The sequence below is a fragment of the Chlorocebus sabaeus genome, chromosome 20 (assembly GCF_047675955.1).
Source record: "Chlorocebus sabaeus isolate Y175 chromosome 20, mChlSab1.0.hap1, whole genome shotgun sequence".
NCBI lineage: Eukaryota > Metazoa > Chordata > Mammalia > Primates > Cercopithecidae > Chlorocebus > Chlorocebus sabaeus.
In genome coordinates this window covers 107,863,107-107,882,078 of record NC_132923.1, presented here as the reverse complement: position 1 = coordinate 107,882,078, position 18,972 = coordinate 107,863,107, and the positions used below count along the sequence as shown (strand labels likewise).

At 49.2% G+C, this 18,972-nt stretch overlaps 1 protein-coding gene across 1 annotated transcript in view; it reads right to left on the bottom strand.

The window, feature by feature from the left end:
• Positions 1 to 784: 784 nt before the first annotated feature.
• Positions 785 to 18,972, bottom strand: part of MECR (mitochondrial trans-2-enoyl-CoA reductase) — a 38,555-nt gene continuing 20,367 nt past the window's right edge. The window contains exons 4-10 of the mRNA XM_007979714.3: positions 14,457 to 14,600; positions 11,024 to 11,126; positions 9,841 to 9,943; positions 8,446 to 8,519; positions 4,110 to 4,170; positions 3,854 to 3,926; positions 785 to 2,086 (exon numbers count right to left, since the gene is read on the bottom strand). Of these exons, the coding sequence (XP_007977905.1) occupies positions 1,929 to 2,086; positions 3,854 to 3,926; positions 4,110 to 4,170; positions 8,446 to 8,519; positions 9,841 to 9,943; positions 11,024 to 11,126; positions 14,457 to 14,600 (716 nt within the window). The 3' untranslated portion in view covers positions 785 to 1,928. The remainder of the gene's footprint in view (positions 2,087 to 3,853; positions 3,927 to 4,109; positions 4,171 to 8,445; positions 8,520 to 9,840; positions 9,944 to 11,023; positions 11,127 to 14,456; positions 14,601 to 18,972) is intronic.

Sequence of the window (18,972 nt, the reverse complement as noted above, 5' to 3'; positions counted from 1 at the left end):
GGGTGAGACTTTGTCTCAAAAATAAATAAATAAATAAAATACATAAATAAATAAAACCTTCTGAGCTAGTTTTTTCCATATTGCTCCACTCCTAAAATCTCTTGGTGCCTCCCTAGGGCTTCAGGGTAAGTCCTGACATCACGGTCCTTTGTGATCTGACCCTCGCCCATGTCTCCCACTTCAGTTCCCACATTTCCTCCATGTCTAAGGCAGCAGCTACACTTGACTGCAGTTCCCTGAGTGCCAGGCTCTCAGGCCTCTGAACTCTCATATGTGCTGTTGGCTTTGCTTGATATGCAGTTTCCTGCTCGGTATTCAAGACTGGCTGTGGAAGATACCTTCTCTAGGAATCCTTCCTTGATACCCTCAGGCAGAACTGGGGCCCCTGTGTGTCCTCCCAAGGCCCTCTGAACACCTCCATGTCAGTGACCTCATCATTACACTGTACTGGTCAATCTTGCACTAGGCTAAGCAACCAGAGGGCCAGCAGCACTTCTTTCATTGGTATCCTTAGCTTTGGGCACACACTAGGCACTCAATAAATGAGTCCTAAATGAGGCTCCTGAGTGCTGGGTACAGAGGGCCAGGTGATAAGGGAGACACCCTGAAGCCTCTGCTCTTTGCTTTGAGCAAATGAATCGTGAAGCAAATACCAACATGTCACATGTCAAGCTCTTCTCTCGGCCTGCATAAAGCTCACTCATTTGTCAGGGCCCACCTTCAAACTTCACATTCTGCTCTTACAGCACCCCACAGATCTTTACAGCATTAGCCACTATGGTAATTACTGTGAGACTGTTTAATGCAGGGTTTATCAATGACCTCGTGAACATTGAACATTTGGGAGCTGAATTTTTTTTTGTTTTTTTTTGAGATAGGGTCTTGCTCTGTCGCCTAGGCTGGAGTGCAGTGGCATGACCATGGCTCACTGCAGTCTAGACCTCCCAGGCTCAGGTGATCCTCCCACCTCAGCCTCCCGAGTAGCTGAGACTACAGGTGCATAGCACCACGGGTGGCTAATGTTTGTATTTTTTGTAGAGATGGCGTTTCACCATGTTGCCTAGGCTGACCTTGAACTCCTGGGCTCAAGTGATCCGCTCGCCTTGGCTACCCAAAGTACTGGTATTACAGGTGTGAGCCATCGCGCCAGGCCTTAGGTAATTCTTTGTTGCAGGAGGCTGTTGTGTGTCCTGTGGTGGGTTTAACAGCAGTACTCACTCTGCCTGCTAGATGCCAGTAGCAACCTCCTCCCCAAGCCGTGACTGCCAGAAATATTCCCAGACATCGTCAAATGTCTCCTGGGGGTAAAATTGCCTCTGGTTGAGAACCACTGGTATATTGTCTATGTCTCCAGTTAGAACGGCAGTTCTATGAGAGTAGAGACCCCACGTCCTCGTTCCTCAGGGCTCTGATGACCTCAGCCTAGCATTGACTCTTCCGTGCAGCTGATCCTCCCGAAGCCCTGGACCGGGCCGCACACTCCTGAGCAGCACAGCAAAGCGCTCGTTCTACAGGACCCTCCTCTGTGGGCTTGTGCAGCTTAAAGCCAGGGATGGTGGCCTACTGGTCTTTGCCCTGGCAGTGCCCACCCAGGCTTTGCTTTCAGGGTGGTCAGAAAATGATTACTGGGGGAACACGTGACAGAAAAGCAGGAAGGGGGCCTCTTGGTGCTGTGAGCTGACCGGTGCAGAGTGACGGTCCTTCTTGACAGGGATGACTTCTACTTTTTGGAAGGGAGAGTTCAGACTTTATTAGATACCTTAAGGCTGGCCTGGGGAAAACCACAGCTGGCTTCACCATCCTCCTAATAGGAAGAGGCAGTGAGGAGAGCAGTAGTCTGGAGAAGGTGGGAACCCCGACTGAGGGGCCTGCACCCAGCCCCTCAGATCCGCTTCCCCTCTCACGTCACTCCGGCTCTTTTGGGATGATCACATGGTGAGAATCTGCTTTAAAGACATGAAGGGCTTCATGGAGGCTTCCAAAGCAGACTGGTAGTCCTGCAGCGGGACCTGGGAGCAGGCAGGGGCTGTGAGTTGGCCTCGGCGGATGAGATCGCACAGTGTGAGGATCAGCTCCTTGAACTGGTCTGCGGGAGGTTGGAGGAAATCAGACAGGGGAACAGCAGCTGGAGATTGGTAAGATGTGGCACGGGGCTGCCCTATGGACAGGAGCTGGCACCGAGCTCCAATAAAGCCTTGAGTCCGGGCTGTGCCAAGGATAGGGGTGGCTGTGGAGGCAGCCTGGTCCCTGCCTGTCTTTAGGAGTGTGAGGTCCAGGTGGGGAGAGAGGAACATAGGAGTGGCTCTATGGTCTGAGGGGCAGGCAGGCACAGACCACTCTTCAGGTGATTAAGATGGCACAGACTCACAGAGCCTAGCCGCAGTGGAGCCAGGAGCACTGAATGGTGGGAGGAGAAGGATGGCGGAGGCAGGGAGGCCAGAGGAGGCATGGGGAGGGAGTAGGTGTGCCTGGCATGCCAAGTGATGTGGAACAGTCGAACTCTGCTCAGGAAAAGGAGCTCTCCCTGAGAGCCCAGGACTCCCTTAGAACCCCACCACCTGAGGCCACCAACATCCCCTCCCTGGGCCTGCCTCCTCTGAAGGACCCTATATGGTACAGGAAGTTGAGAAGTGAAGGCCTTGGCTGAGAAGTGTTTTTCCATAGACATAAATTCATTCAACCTTCAAATCTAGTCATATCTACTGGTTAAAACACTTCAGTGGCTCCTCAGTTGCCTTTAAGAGTGAGTCTTGGCTGGGCGCGGTAACTCATGCCTATAATCCCAGCACTCTGGGAGGCTGAGGCGGGTGGATCCCTTGAGCCCAGGAGTTTGAGACCAGTCTGGGCAACATGATGAAACCCCATCTCTACTAAAAATACAAAAACTAGCTGGACATGATGGCATGTGCCTGTGGTCCTAGGTACTTGCGAGGCTGAGGTGGGAGGATCACCTGAGTCAAGGAGGTTGAGGCTGTAGTGAGCTGTGAACACACCACTGCACTCCAGCCAGGGCAACAGAGCGATACCTTGTCTCAAAACAAATAACCCCCCAAAACAGCAAAAAACCCCCAGTGAGTCTGAATGCCTTAATCAGGTTTATAAGGCCTTTTGTAACCTGGTCACAACTCACTCACCCAATTTCTCAGCCCCAGCTCAGATCTAGTACTCCAGGTCGCTCGGAAGCACTTCACTGCCCCGTTGCGATTTTTGATTTTTTCTGCCTGAAACACTGTATTCACGCCACCACCTTCCTCCCCTTCACTTGGATAATCCCATGTTATTCTTCATCCTGAGTTTGGAGATCCCACTCTAGGGAGCCAGTCCTCCAGGAGATGAACAGGAGATGATCTGTTCACATCCTGGCTGCATCCCTCCCCGTGGGGAGGTGACTTTGGGCATACTACTTAAACCACTCTGAACCTCGATTTCCTCCTCTGTCAAACCCGGCTAACAAGAGTTTAAACTTATGAATTTAAACTGAGGCAGAGATTAAGTAACTTGCCCAGGGTCCCACCACTGTCTAGGCAGAACCTCTACCCAGTAGTGTGGAAGCAGATTTGAACCCAGGTAGGCTGGCTCCAGAGTCTATTCCCTCTACTTTGCTATCCATCTTTCCCCACTGTCAGCTCTTCAGGATGGGGGCAGTGTCTGTTTTGTTCTGTGCCCCTAAGACTAACCTAGTTTAGTCCAATAACTATTTGCTGACTGTAGCTGGCCTAAGGCTATTCTCTTTGATCCTTCTGTGGGGCTGAGGACCCAATCACCCCTCCAGGGCTCAGTGGCTGGTCATTTCTGCTGCCATTTTTAGGCACCGCCCTCATCTGTGACTCCTTGCACTGGGCCGTGCACTCACCTGGACTGTGGTCCTTCTTCCACTGGGACAACCAAAAGCCCCGAAGTTTGAGATCCTTAAAAATGAGCAGGCTCTGCGGACACAGGAAGGACATGCTGGGCTCTGAGGGCAAGAACTTCAGGCATCGCTTAAGGGTACAGACTCCCCTCCAGGGATGGGGCATTGCCTAAGTTTAGACAGCTGTCGTGCCAGGGGATGTGGCCTGGCTGAAGTGTCCGGCCCGGCTCCAGGCATGCCTCCCTCCGACCCAGCTTACCACAGAGGCTATGACGGGCTGCTTGGCCATCCCCCCATAGGTTACCATGGTTCCTCCACGCCTAAAGAGTCCAAAGAGAACAAAGACTGGGTGCAAAGCAGAGACAGAGCCCTTCCTGAACCTGCCATGGTGCTTCTACTTCAACCCTGGTTCCTAAACCCTGCTCTCAGAATCTCTGGGGAAGGTTGAAAAATACAGATTCTGGCTGGGTGCAGTGGCTCATGCCTATAATTCCAACACTCTGGGAGGCTGCGGCAGGTGGATCACTTGAGCCCAGGAGTTCAAGACCAGCTTGGGCAACAAAAGGAGACCCCATCTCTACAAAAAAAGTACAAAAAATTAGCCGGGAAAGGTGGCATGCCTGTAGTCTCAGCTTCTTGGGAGGCTGAGGTGGGAGAATCACTTGAGGGCATGAAATTGAGGCTGCAGTGAGCCCTGATCACACTACTGCACCCTAGCCTGGGCAGCAGAGTGAGACCCTATCTCAGAAAATAAATAAATAAATACATAAATGCTGGGGATGGCAGCTCACACCTGTAATACCAGCGCTTTGGGAGGCCAAGGTGGGAGGATTGCCTGAGCCCAGGAGTTTGAGACCAGCCTGGGCAACATAGTGAGACCCTGTGTCTACAAATAATAATAAAAGAATTAGCTGCACATGGTGGTACATGCCTGTGGTCCCACTCAGGAGGCTGAGGTGGGAGGATCACTTGAGACTGGGAGGTTGAGGCTGCAGTGAGCTGAGATTGCACTGCTGCACTCCAACCTAGGCAATACAGTGAGACCGTCTGAATACAAAACAAAACAAAGAAACCAGATTCCTAGGTTCAATCCCAGACCCAATGAATCAGGAGACAACAATGTATACTAAACACACACACACACACACACACACACACACCCCCCCATCTGGATGACTTGGATGTTTAGCCAGGCTTGGGAATCCACTGATCTAACCCAACCAGTCAGGCTTTGATTAAGTGCTGAAAAGAAACTTGCTCTCCCCAGATGAGCTCGAGGCCCGAGTTCAGCCTTGGCTCTGCTCTCACTACAGGTGTCCGACGTTGGGTGATGCAGTGAAAATGGCCCAGACCTCATCTCTTCATCTGTCAATGCTCATTCTAAGAATCAATGTGAGGAAACAGCTCTACAGATATCTACAGATAAGGAGTGATGTGGATGGTGGAGGGAACAATGACAAGCATCCTCTCACTGCAGGAGGTGCCTTCTCAGTACCTGCTGTCTGACACCCACACCCCGACGTCAGCTGACATACAGGAGTGAAGCTAATATAATTTCTAAGTGAATAAGCCTGGAGTTCACATGCTTGACTTAACCTGTGTTCCCCTCCCCACTCCCTGGCTCTTCTAGGAGTCTGTTGATCAAGGATGACCTCAAGCACATCTGGGGACAACACAAGGTAGACTTTGAAAACTACCGAATGGAAGGAGCTGCTGTCCTAGGGCAGGTACTTCTGTCCCTGAGGCTGCTGGGTAGTTTGGTCTTAAGTGCCCCTCGACTGCCACCTGCTGTAGAAAGTAGCTCCTGGGAGCCAAGCCCTCTCTCCTCTGTATCCCTGCTGCACTTGGTCTAATCAGACTAGTAGCTAATATTTACCAGGCTTCTACTATGTGCCAGGCACAGTTCTAAGCATTTTGCATGTACTGCCTCAGGGAATCCTCGTAACAACCTTGTTTTAGAGACGAGAAAGCTGAAGCCCATCCATCATTTGTACAGCAATTTGTATATCACCCAGTGTCCTTTAGACCAGTGGTCCCTAACCTTGTTGGCACCAGGACTGGTTTCATGGAAGACAATTTTTCCGTGGACTGGAGGAGGGAAGATGGTTTTGGGATGAAACTGTTCCACCTCAGATCCTCAGGCATTAGATTCTCATAAGGAGCACGGGACCTGGATCCCTTGCATGCGTGGTTCACAACAGGGTTCACAGGCCTCCGAGAATCGAATGTTGCCGCTGATCTGTCAGGAGGCAGAGCTCAGGGAGCCATGCTCGCTCACCCACCGCTCACCTCCTGCTGTATGACCTGGTTCCTAACAGACCATGAACTGGCACTGGTCTGAGGCGTGGGGGCCCCTGTGTTAGATTACCCTTCAGAGGCAGAGGGTTTATAAAACCCCCATTTTAAAGATGAAGAGACGGAGGCCTGGATTGCTTTTCACGTATTGCCTAGCTTTCCATAGGCCCACAGCTAGTAAGTCACAGAGCTGGGGCTTGAACCCAGTCATTCTGACTCCAGTGCCTACACTCATAACCACTGCACAACGCTTCCTCCTGCAATGACATTGGGATTGAGGTCTGCCACCGGGGCTGTCAGGTATAGGGCTGAAGCGGTGTGCTCAAATGTGGGGTCAAGCCTGGCTCTCCTGCTGATTAGACTTTGGGCCAGGTACCTGACCTCTTTGAGCTTCGGTTTTTTTTTTTTTTTTTTTTTTTGAGACACAGTCTGTCTCTGAAGCCCAGGCTGGAGTGCAATGGCACGATCTTGGCTCACTGCAACCTTCACCTCCTGGGTTCAAGCGATTCTCCTGCCTTAGCCTCCCAAGTAGCTGGGATTACAGGTGCCTACCACCACGCCTGGCTAATTTTTGTATTTTTAGTAGAGACGAGGTTTCACCATGCTGGCCAGGCTGGTTTCGAATTCTTGACCTCAGGTGATCCACTTGCCTCGGCCTCCCAAAGTGCTAGGTTTACATGCATGAGCCACTGCACCTGGCCTGGGCCTCATTTTTGAAAAGTATAAAACAGAGATTAGAACTGCACCCCCTGTCTAGGTGGTTGTGGGAGGGGTAAGTCAAGCACTGCACAGTCTGGTGCATGATGAATACTCACCACAGCGCTCTGGCCACGTGACTCGCCTGCTCATCTAGCCTGTGAGATCTCAGAGGGCGCATCAGTGCCACGGCCCTCTCTGTGCCTGGTAGCTAGTAAGTGCTCAGCAAGTATGTGCTAGCTGAATCCGTGCTACTGAGGGGGTTCCTGCTTTAGTTAGGAAGTGTCTTTTTACGCACACTCTAGCTCAAGAAGCTTATTTTATTTATTTATTTATTTTTGAGACGGAGTCTCCCTCTGTCGCCCAGGCTGGAGTGCAGTGGTGCGATCTCAGCCCACTGCAAGCTCCACCTCCTAGGTTCACGCCATTCTCCTGCCTCAGCCTCCCTAGCAGCTGGGACTACGGCACCTGCCACCACGCCCAGCTACTTTTTTGTATTTTTAGCAGAGACGGGGTTTCACTGTGTTAGCCAGGATGGTCTCGATCTCCTGACCTCGTGATCCGCCCGCCTCAGCCTCCCAAAGTGCTGGGATTACAGGCGTGAGCCATCGTGCCCAGCCTAGAAGCTTATATTAAAGGAAAGAAGAATGGAAGGACATGCATTAATATTGTCAACAAGGCTTATCCCCCTTGGTGGTGGGGTGATAGGTAACTTTTATTTCTTTTTTGAGATGGAATCTCCCTCTATCACCCAGGCTGGAGTAGAATATGGTGTGATTTCAGCTCACTACAACCTCCACCTCCTGGATTCAAATGGTTCTTGTGCCTCAGCCTCCTGAGTAGCTGGGATTACAGGTGCCTGCCACCACACCCAGCTAGTTTTTTTGTATTTTTAGTAGAGGTGGAGTTTCGCCATGTTGGCCAGGCTGGTCTTAAACTCCTGACCTCAAGTGATCTGCTCGTCTTGTTGGGATTTTATAAGCATGAACCACCATGCCTAGCCAAGTAACTTAAAAAAAAAAATCAAATATTTTTGTAGTGATCGGGTCTCGCTGTGTTACCCAGGCTGGTCTCGAACTCCTGGCCTCAAATGATGCTTTCTCCTTGGCCTCCCAAAGTACTGGGATAATAGGCATGAGCCACAGTCCCAGCCAACAGGAAACTTTTATGCTTAAGTTTTCCTTTGCACTTTTACATGTTTTCAAAATGTTTTGTAATAAGCATAATGTTCTCTTTAAAATTAGAATCTATTTTAAAAGCTAGTACAAATTTGGAAGGTTAAATAAGCTAGGACTAAGTGACTTTTTCAGACATCCCTAGGTTATAAATCCTTGACTATTCCTCTATGGCAGACAGCTTAGCGGTCTACTTCTGGGGTCCCTTGGAAAAATAAAGCTGGATAGGCCTTTTGGTCATCTACAAAGGAGGAGGCTGAGAAAGCAGTGCCCAAATAGCTGGATGACTTTGGTCCTAGTTTCCACTCAACATTGTGCTGACCTGGCCTTGGCTTGAACTGGCCACTGGGACTCGGTCACTTGATGGTCCTCCCAGCTAAAGACCTGGAGAGTTCTGGCGAGCTGGACCTGCAGGCCCAAGGGACTTACGCTAACTGCCGCAGCAGCTCTGTGGAGCTTTTCCCACCGACACAGTTGAGAGCAAGCCGTGGCTGGGGCATGTCCTGGAAAGCAACAAAAGTGCAGTGAGGGAGCGACCCCCCTCTACATGTGGGGTCTGAAGCTTGCCCAAGTGCTGTGTTAGAAGGAGGGAGTAAATAAAATGAGATGTTTATGCCTTTGTTTGCGTGCATGCACGCGTGTATGTGTTTATGCCTTTGAACTCACCTTTTTCTCTGCTTAGGGTCTTTTCTTTCTTTTTTCTTTTTCTTCCTAAGACAGGGTCTCGCTCTGTTACCCAAGCTGGAGTGCAGTGGTGCAATCATGGCTCACTGCTACCTCACCCTCCCAGGCTCAAGCAATCCTCCCACCTCAGCCTCCCGAGTAGCTGTGACTACAGATGTGTATCATGATGCCCAGATAATTAAAAATTTTTTTGTAGAGACAGAGGTCTCACTGTGTTGCTCAGGCTAGTCTCAAACTCTCAGACTCAAGCAATCCGCCTGCCTTGGCCTCCCAAAGTGTTGGGATTATAGGCATGAGCCACCTCATCTGGCCAAGAAGGGCCTTTTCTGTAGCAACTTAATCCTGTTGTCCATTTTAGGACCTAGCAGAACTCATCTTCTCTGGGAAAGAATAGGCAAAGGGCATCTGCATGCAGTTTGGTGGGCTTCGGCTCCCTGTGTGCTCCCCTTTTCAGTCCTTGTGACTTGGCTAATATTATATATGCTGATCTACTGCTTCAGAAATGTTTGCAAGAGGTGCACGCTCTCAAGTGTGTGTCTTTGGTTCCTCCAGATGGTTCAGTAAAAAGGGGCTGAGGGTCTGGTCACTTACTAGGCATGTTGTAGGATGGAGGTTCTTGAAGGTTAAGAGGCTTTGAGTTCAGAGAGACTGAGGCCAGCTCTGACTCTCCCCCTTATAAACTATATGATTTTGGTTAAACACTTTCTCTTTTCTGAGTAAAACAGATAGCAGTTCCTTTGAATAGCTTTTGTGGAAATTATCAGATAAAATTAAGGCAGGTAGTTGGGAAAAGTTACTTCTTTCCTTTCTCTTTCTGTGTCTCTGTTTCCTCAGGTCCTCTCCTGCCAGTTCTTAGAGTCACACATGTGGGCTGACGTGGCCCACCACAAACGTTTAAAACTGCACGTCACACTGGGTTTCCTAAACTCTGTTTCTCGTGCCTCCCTCCCAGCACCTGGGCACTTAATGCATGCTGCTTGCCGCCTGGCTGGGGGAACGGGCTTCAACCAACCAAGAAGAGGCAAAGGGAGGTTTCCAGAGAGGAACAATGGTGCCAGTCCCCAGCTTCTCTAATGCATGTCAACTTTCTTCAGGGAGATGTGCGTGGACTGGAGGGGCAATGTCCCTCTTACTAGGTACCTTAAAGAAGTTTTTCATTTCGGGCCTTCTTAGCTCCTCTTCTGTGATGACATGCTCAGCCCCCAGACTCTTCAGTCTGTCACTCAGCTTCTGGATATCAGGTCTGGAAACCAAATATAGTTCCCTGGTCACATCTGCCGGCTTTTTCCACCAAAGTCTCCCAGGACCCCTCTGCCACAGCTGGGAGAACCCGTGCTTCTTTTTGCAGGAAGCTGGGGTTAGGTTTAAGCCAGGCTTGAGCAGGGACCAGCCACCTAATTTCATCCCGCTTCAATAGCTCTTGGCTGTCTCCTCACTGGAAACAGAGTGAGACTGGGTGGTTTCCACAGGCCCTGACAGCTCAGTAGTGCTAGAAGCCATCTGTGCCCAGGGAGAAGTCACTTAACTTCCTGATTTCTTCCTCTGAAAAGACAAACTCCACTTCCCCCTCTTTTCAAGGGCCCTTCAGAGTGTTGTGGACACACACTCTAGCCTGGGAGTGGTCCTGGGTCTCTTTGGTTAAGGCAAACGGAATGATTTTTGTTAGTACAAGTGAGGAACTGAAGCTGGTGTCAATTATACTAAGACTGGGCTTCCATGACAGCCACAGCCACATTCATGAACAGTGAGGCTTAGAGAAACTGGACGATACGATGGAAAGAGAGTGAGGAAACCGAGTCCGTTACTGACTTGCTGTGTCTTCCAGGGCAAGCTGCTCTCTGAAACTTCAGTTTCCTCATCTGTAAAAGACAGATGACAAACCTGCCTCTGTCTCCTTCCTGTCTGTATTTAGTGCACTTCCAAGTACCACACAAAAGCAAGGGTAAAGGGGCCTTGGGTTAGACGGTTCACAGAAAGAATAATACAGCTCAAAACATTCCCAAATATGAACTGGGGTTTTGAAAACATGAGGTTATCACAAGCCAAGAGTCTCAGAAAGTCTTAGCTGTTCAGTAAGGGCAGTCTCCACCTCCTTCCTGCCCTCTCTTTACAGTTCAGATTCACTCATCCTATCGCCAAAAGCCAGCTGGACTTCATTTCTTAGGGCTGACTCATCTGTTTCAGCCACCAACTCTGTTAGTTACACCTAAGGCCAGTTTATGCTTATGCAAGGGCACCCTCTGGTGTACAAGTGGGCACCGCAGGGATGGGAGGTGGGAAAGGCCGAAGTCGTGGTCCGGGATGAAGCCTCCTCCCCACGCACCTGTCTCGGACCACATTGATGGTTCTTAGGCCCAGGGCTGCGGCGATCTGGATGACTGCTTGCCCCACTCCGCTGTTGGATGCATTCTGGATGACAGAATCCCCTGTGGAGCCAGGAACAGAAACAAATCAAGCCCTGTATAGATCTGCAATAGATCAAAGGCTTCCAGCCAGGGATCCCACTGTAGGCAAGGGAGTCCTCAGGCTCAACAGGGACCCAGGACCTGGCTGCTGAGTCTTCTCAGAGCTTACATTGTTTCTCACTGTTCCCCTAATGCCTCCTAAACTTCCACAACACTCACGATGCCTCCCAGGACTTGGTAACTCAGCATCTACACTGGACATAATTTAGACCCTGCTCTGCTATGGAAAAGATTTTATAGCCTTCATAACCCTCCCAACTTTTATGTCCTCAGGTCTTTGCTTAGGTTATTTCCTTGGTTTGCAATGTTTCCCTCCTTCTCTCTTCCTTCCTATTGAAATCCTGTAGATCCTTTGAAGTGCAGCTCAAGTGTAGCCTTCATGAAGCCTTCCTGGATTTTCCCCTCTATGTGCTCCCAAAGTGCTCTGTGGGCCTCTGTATTAATGCACATACCATGGTCTGCCCCGTCTTAGTCTTATACTTTGTTGTATATAGGTCCATTTCTATGAACAGCTTGTAGCTTCTTGAGAGGGAAGGACCATGCCCTATTCCCCTCTGCGGTGTTTAATAAAGGCGCACTGCCTTGAAATGGGATTAGAGCTGTGCTGGAGAAATTGGCAGCCCCTGAAACAGGATCCTACAGTTTTGTGGCAAAGCCCAGGTTTAGCTTTGGACCTGACCATTGGGGAAGGCAGGGTGACATGCTGGGAAAAACGTGGGCTCTGGAATGAGACGGACCTGGGCATGAGTCTCAGTTTCACCAATGATTGTAACTAAACAGACAGGGCAAGTTATGACCTCTGTGAACTTCAGTTTCCTTCCCTTAAAATGTAATCCCAGCTACTAGGGAGGCTGAGGCAGGAGAATCACTTGAACCCGGGAGGTGGAGGTTGTCGTGAGCCGAGATCACGCCACTGTACTCCAGCCTGGGCGACAGAGCAAGACTCTCTCTATGAAAAAAAAAAAAAAGTGCCCCTGATTAGAGTCAAATGCATCATGTCCGGGAAAGTGCTTTGTTGACTTTGAAATGCTTTCTGGTTTTTGAGAGACAGCAGGGATCTGTCACACAATGGGCTGAAACTAGAGATAGAGGACTTCCTAGAAGAAGAATGCCCACTCTCCTTCACCAGGGGTCAATGTACAGGTTGTCACCCACTAGTGGATTATGAATCAATCTAGTTGGCTGCAAGCAGCATTTTTTAAAAGTTAAAATTGAGAGGAGAATAAAAAATAACAGAGTATGTCACACATAGTAAGGGTATTTCACAAAACTTTGGTTTCCATTATATATATATATATATATCCCTATTTGTATAAACTGATCAGAATGTAAAATGTAATTCTCACCATTTGTCAAGATCCTAAGTTTACTCAACAGTTCTGGCCACATCAGCCTTGAGGCAGGAAAGTGGAGAGGTGCACAGTGGGTACTTAGGGTGGGCAGTGTCGAAATGCCTAGATCTGTTACCACAGCTGCAGCCCAAATGGGAGGTGGCTTTAGGGCATGGGATGCAGGCAAACAAAGCATCTGCTGCACTAGGACTCCAGCAAAGGTCCCTGGTCACAGCCACTGCCTTTCTCTACCAAACACTCCCAGGACCCCTCTGCCATAGTTGTGAGAAAACTGTATTTCTCTTTGTGGGAACTGGCATCGGCTTTCAGCCAGGCCTTGGACAGTGGCTGGGCACCATGTTTCATCACACTCCAACAGCTCTGGGCCTCAGTTTCCTCACTGGCATGAGAGGTGGCTTGGGTGAGTTCTACAGTCACTGCACCTCACAGATGTGCACGGTGTGCAGAGGCAGCCCAGAAAGTTAATGCCCTTAGGGTGACCCTTAAACAATGGGGTGTGAGAATTAGTGGAAAACTCATCATTCAAGGGTTAGTTTTTCTTTTTTGAGATGGGTCTTGTTCTGTCGCCCAGGCTGGAGTGCAGTGGCACAATCTCGGCTCACTGCAACCTCTGCCTCCCGGCTTCAAGCGATTCTCCTGCCTCAGCCTCCTGAGTAGCTGGGATCACAGGCGCCGCCACCATGCCCGGCCTTAAGGGTTAATTCTGCGGTGGGTTCTATGAGAGTCTTCAGAGGGCCCCCAGCAAGACTGAGCAGGCCAGTGGGGGGGTGGCTCATGTCTGTAATTCCAGCACTTTGAGAGACGGAGGTGGGCGGATCACAAGGTCAGGAGCTTAAGACGAACCTGGCCAATATGGTGAAACCCTGTTTCTACTAAAAATTCAAAAATTAGCCAGGTGTGGTGGCAATCCCAAGCTATAGTCCCTTGAAACCGGGAGGCAGAGGTTGCAGCGAGCCCATGCCACTGCACTCCAGCCTGGGCAACAGAGTGAGACTCCGTCTCAAAAAAAACAGCCTGAGCAGTAGTTGCCCATAGCAGTAACCGGGCTTCATGGGCTTTGCCTCCATCTCTGTCTCAATCTCCCCACTCCCCCTCATTTCTGCTTCCAAAACAAACTGTCTGCACCCAGTCCTGGTCTTAGGCTCCACTTTCAGGGAAACCCAAATAAAACACTTGGCTTTGTCATTTACCTGCTGGCTGATCTCATGCAAATAGTTTACCTCTCTGGACCTCAGTTTTCCCATTTATGAAAGGGAAGACGAATAAAAGCAGTGGACAGTCTCTGCACTGCATGCCCAGCACTGTGTGAAGTGTTATGCTGTTGTGTTTCACCCTCCATGTTCTTTATTCTCCATTTTACAGAAGAAAAATCTGATGATTTGAGAGGCGAACTCACAGTCAGGGAAAGGTGAAGCCTGGGGTCAGACCCAGGTTATCTGCCCAAAGCTTGAGCTCTTAACCAATGATGGTACCAACCTCACTGCAACGCTTTGAAGATTTAATGCACTCTATGGGGATAATGCCTGTCAAGGCACTTCTGTGAACTGGAAAGTGCTATGTAAACGCTGAGTGGAATTATTAACACTAAGTTCAGCGTTTTACTGAAAACACAGGGACCGTGTCTATCTTGTCTGGCTTTGTATCCCAGAGCTTAACACAGCTCAACACATTTTTGCTGAATGACAGAATTCAATCCCAAGCTCTAGGGAATGTGACCCTGCAGCAGTTTTCGAGAGTGTACTCCTCGTGAGGTTTCGGCATGTTTCCTAGGAACCAAGCTAACATCTTTCTACGTGAAAGCAACAACATTCACCCGGGTGAGAGGTCCATCACCCCGTCAAAACCTCCACCTTGCAAGTTCTCCTGGCCTTGGGGTCAGGATGTGAGAGGCACCCTAGTTGGGAGACCCTGACCTGCTCCCCTAACTCCGGGTTCCTACCTGGCTGCAGCTGCTCGAAGTCCATCAACATCCTGTAGGCTGTGCAGGGATTGACGCCCAGGGTGGCAGCGCTCTGAAGAGGGATGTCACTCGGAACTTGGATCAGTGCTTCCTCGCTGAACACAGCCTCGGTCCGCCAGGTTCCTGAGTCAGAGGATGAGACCAAGATCATAAGGAAGGAGCCCTGTGCACATTCAACCCCAGCTCACTCTCCTTGGCCAATAAGCAGCCAGGATAATGGATAGCATCCACTGGAAGCATCCAGGATAGCATCCAGGATGTTTAGAAAAAGACGAAAATCTGGATGTTCCTCTGAATGTCTGAATCCTCATGATAACTATGCAAAATAGATTTTTTTTTTAATGTCTGTAGCCCAGGCTGGAGTACAGTGGCGAGATCTTGGCTCACTGCAACTTCCGCCTCCTGGGTTCAAGTGATTCTCATGCCACAGCCCCCTGAGTCGCTGGGATTACAGGTGTGCAGTACTATACATGGCTAATTCATTTATTTTTAGTAGAGACAGAGTTTTACCTTGTTGCTCAGGCTGGTCTTGAACTCCTGGTCTCAGGTGATTTGCCTGCATCAGCTTCCCAAAGTGCTGGGATTACACACGAATCATTGCGCTCAGCCCAAATTAGATAGTTATTCTTATCTTAAACATGTAGTAAAAATGGGGTGTGGTGGCTCATGCCTATAATCTCAGCACTTTGGGAGGCAAGGTGGGAGGACTGCTTGAGGCCAGGAGCTCAAGACCAGCCGGGGCAACATAGTGAGACCTTGTCTCTACAAAAAAAAAAAAAAAAAAAAAAAAAAAAAAAAATTAGCTGGGTATAATGCCCTGCAGTCCCGGCTTCTCATGAGGCTGAGGTGGGAGGATTGCTTGAACCCAGGAATTTAAGGACACAGTGAGCTATGATTGTGTGACTGCACTCCAGCCTGGGTGACACAGCAAGACCCTGTCTCAAAAAAACCCAAAAACCAAAAAACAAACCAAAACAAAAAATGCCAAATACTGTTGTAAGGGCAACTCAGAGAGGTTGCTTCTCTGAGTTACCACCAGATTTAGCTAATGTCACCATGCAGGGAGTTAATGACCTCAAACTGCTGCAATCTAAGGGTAAGACAGTAGTAATATTACCACTAGGGCAGGAGAAGCTGAGAAAGCCCCCGTTTTCCTACACAGTCCTCATTCTTCTCATCCAGAGCAAGCTGATTCAGGTGGTTTTTTTTTTTTTTTGAGACGAAGTCTCGCTCTTGTTCCCCAGGCTGGAGTGCAACGGTGCAATCTTAGCTCACTGCAACCTCTGCCTCCTGGGTTCAAGCGATTCTCCTGCCTTAGCCTCCCGAGTAGCTGGGATTACAGGCACCTGCCACCATACCCGGCTAATTTTTGTATTTTTAGTAGAGGTGGGGTTTCACCATGTTGGCCAGGCTGGTCTCAAACTCCTGACCTCAGCTGATCCGCCCACCTCGGCCTCCCAGAGTGCTGGGATTACAGGTGTGAGCTACCGCACCCGGCCTGACTCAGGTGGTTTTAGGGAACAAAGCATAAAAGTAGAAGTCAAGAGCACAGATGCCAAACCTGGTTTTGCTATTCTGCTGGTTTGAGAAAATTCCTGTCACTGAGTTTCAGTTACTCTAATGTGTAAATGGCACAGGCAAGAACAGCCTGACTCGCCTCCTCCAGGAGCTACTGTAGAAATCAAATGAGATAAGGAAATGAAAAATTCTATAAGCTGGAAAGAAATGAGCATCAACTCCCAGCCCACATTCCAGTTCCAGACAAAAGAATTCTAGAATGTCGGTACTGAGAAGGCCCTTATCGAGCATCGACTTTGAACCCCTCATGCAACAGGGGAGGAAATGAGGAAGTCACTTGCCCAAAGCCCCCTGGCTTATCTAGACAGAGTTAGAGCTGGAACCTGGGTATCTGGGCTGCCTTCCTTCCATCTACAGATATTTATCTTGCACCCAGGCACTTGAACAACACAGACACATTCCCTGCTTTCATTCTAGTGGAGTTGAACAGGTGAAAAAAAGCAGATATGATAATGATAAATTATAAATAGAGACAGTAACAGCAAGGGAATTACTTTAGATGCGAGTCAAGGATACTTCTCTGAGGAGGTGACAGGCTAAGAGTGACTCAGAGCACACAAAGAACATCTTAGGCAGGGGACGCAGCAGATGCAGAGATGCTGCAGCAGGACAGACACAGGACTGGGATGGGATGATGCTGCACCGCAAGGTGGAGACTGATGGGAAGAGTGGTTTGAGACGCAGCTGGCCTGGCTGATGCAGCGGGGGCTGGGCAGGTGATGTTAGACTTTCAGAATTCTGACCCACAGTAACCATGAGTTCCGCTGTGAATTCGTACGTATACATACATGAGTATACCTGTAACACAAGCCTGTGTTTCACAGAATACTTACCCTTACTATGTAAGAGATACTCTATTTTTTATTCTTTTCTGCTCAACTTTAATTTTAAAAAGTGCTATTTGCAACTCACTAGATTGATTTCCCAAATGGGTCACAATCTGCGGTACGAAAGCATGACCTCAGCACCATGGTATGGAGAGCTGATCTTGTTTTAGTGAATGAGTGAGCGGGAAGCCTCTAACAAGCTTTAAGAGGAGACTGAGATGATCTGATATGTGCTTTAAGATCACTTTATTGCTGCGTGAAGACTGTGGAGTGGGGAGGGCCAGTGTGGAAGCGAGAGGTCTTTGCAGGGGTTGAGGTATGAGATGATAGCTGCCTAGACTGGGACTTTGGCAGTGGGGATGAGGAAGAGAAGATGGATTCGAGTTCTGTTTTAAAGATAGAATCCATAGGATTTGGTGAGGACTGGGTGAGGGGTCTGCATCACATGGGCAGGATCTTGTATGAAGAAGGGGTGAAGAGTGTAGGCTTTGGAGTCAGAGAGACTCCAGCCTTGGTTCCACTGTGTCTTCACTGTGTCACCTTAGGGAAATTGCTTGGAGCCTTGTTGGCTCAGCATCTGGTCACTGTGGCAGCTCGGGGCCCTTGGCCTGTGCTTCCAAAGCTCTTGGGCATGCCTGCTCACTATTTAGTTGCTGGGATTCTAATGGTGTCCTGGTCTTATGGGGGTCAGCTGTGGGAAGCAGGGGGCAGCCTGGGTAATCACTAACTGTGCTATAGGAAATGGGAATGTCAATGTGGGCTTTAGGGACCAGGAACTGGGGATGGGAGGCAGGAACACTTTTTTTTTTTTTTTTTTTTTTTTTGATACAGAGTCTTGCTTTGTCACCCAGGCTGGAGTGCAGTGGCACGATCTTGGCTCACTGCAAGCTCCACCTCCCAGGTTCACGCCATTCTCCTGCCTCAGCCTCCCGAGTAGCTGGGACCACAGGTGCCTGCCACCACGCCTGGCTAATTTTTTGTATTTTTTGTTAGAAACAGGGTTTCACCATGTTAGCCAGGATGGTCTCCATCTCCTGACCTCGTGATCCGCCTGTCTCGGCCTCCCAAAGTGCTGGGATTACAGGCGTGAGCCACCAAGCCCGGCCTGGGAACACTTTATTGAAGGCTGTGTTAATCCTAGAGTAGGTCTATGGCTGAGAAAATAAGAGACTGAAAAGGCAAGGATTCCTCTGGAATCTAGGAAGTGCCCCAGCATCCTGTGGGCTTTCCCCAGACTGGCCTTCAAACCATTGTTCCCACTCATCTCAGCTAACACTTATTGCACTCTACCCTGTGCCAAATGCTTAGTGCAGAGCTTTCTATGTATGAAATCCGGGGCATTTTCTAATTCTCCTTATGGCATGACAATGGAAATCCAGCCCTTGATATGAATTTCTGGGGCTTAGCAGTCCCTAATCCTCTTCTCAAGAGACACTGGGTGGGAGGGAGGCAGCACCCATGGTCAGAGACAAGGGCTTTCAGGATTTCAAGTAGAACTCTTAGGCTTGAAGTTGGAGAGACTTGTTTAAAAACCCTGGCTCTGCCACTCACTAGTGTGTGACTTTGAATGATCACTTTACCTTTTTTGAGTTTCCATTTCCCTAATCTGTGAAATGCAGAAAATAACACTTATGTCATAGTGGGAAGATTAAACTAAAGACATTTGTACAGAGACTATCACTATGCCTAGCATACAGTGGGTGTATAACACACATTGTTTTCCTTTAATGATGCTAATTCCCAGACCTTAGCTCTGAGGATTCCCAATTCCTCACTCATATGCAACTGACCCTTAACCATCTCCATTATCTAACTTGGGGGTCAGCAAACTGTGACCTGTGGGCCAAATCTGGCTCACCACTTGTTTTTGTAAATAAAGTGTTTTTTTGTTTTGAGACAAGGGTCTTGCTCTGTTGCCCAGGTTGGAGTGTGGCTTACTGCAACCTCTGCTTCTGGGCCTTGAGCTATCCTTCCATGTCAGCCTCCCCAGTGGCTGGGACTACAGGTGTACGCTGCCACACTTGGCTAATTTTTTGTAGAGATGGGCTTTCACCAAGTTGTCCAGGCCATCCTTGAACTCTTGGACTCAA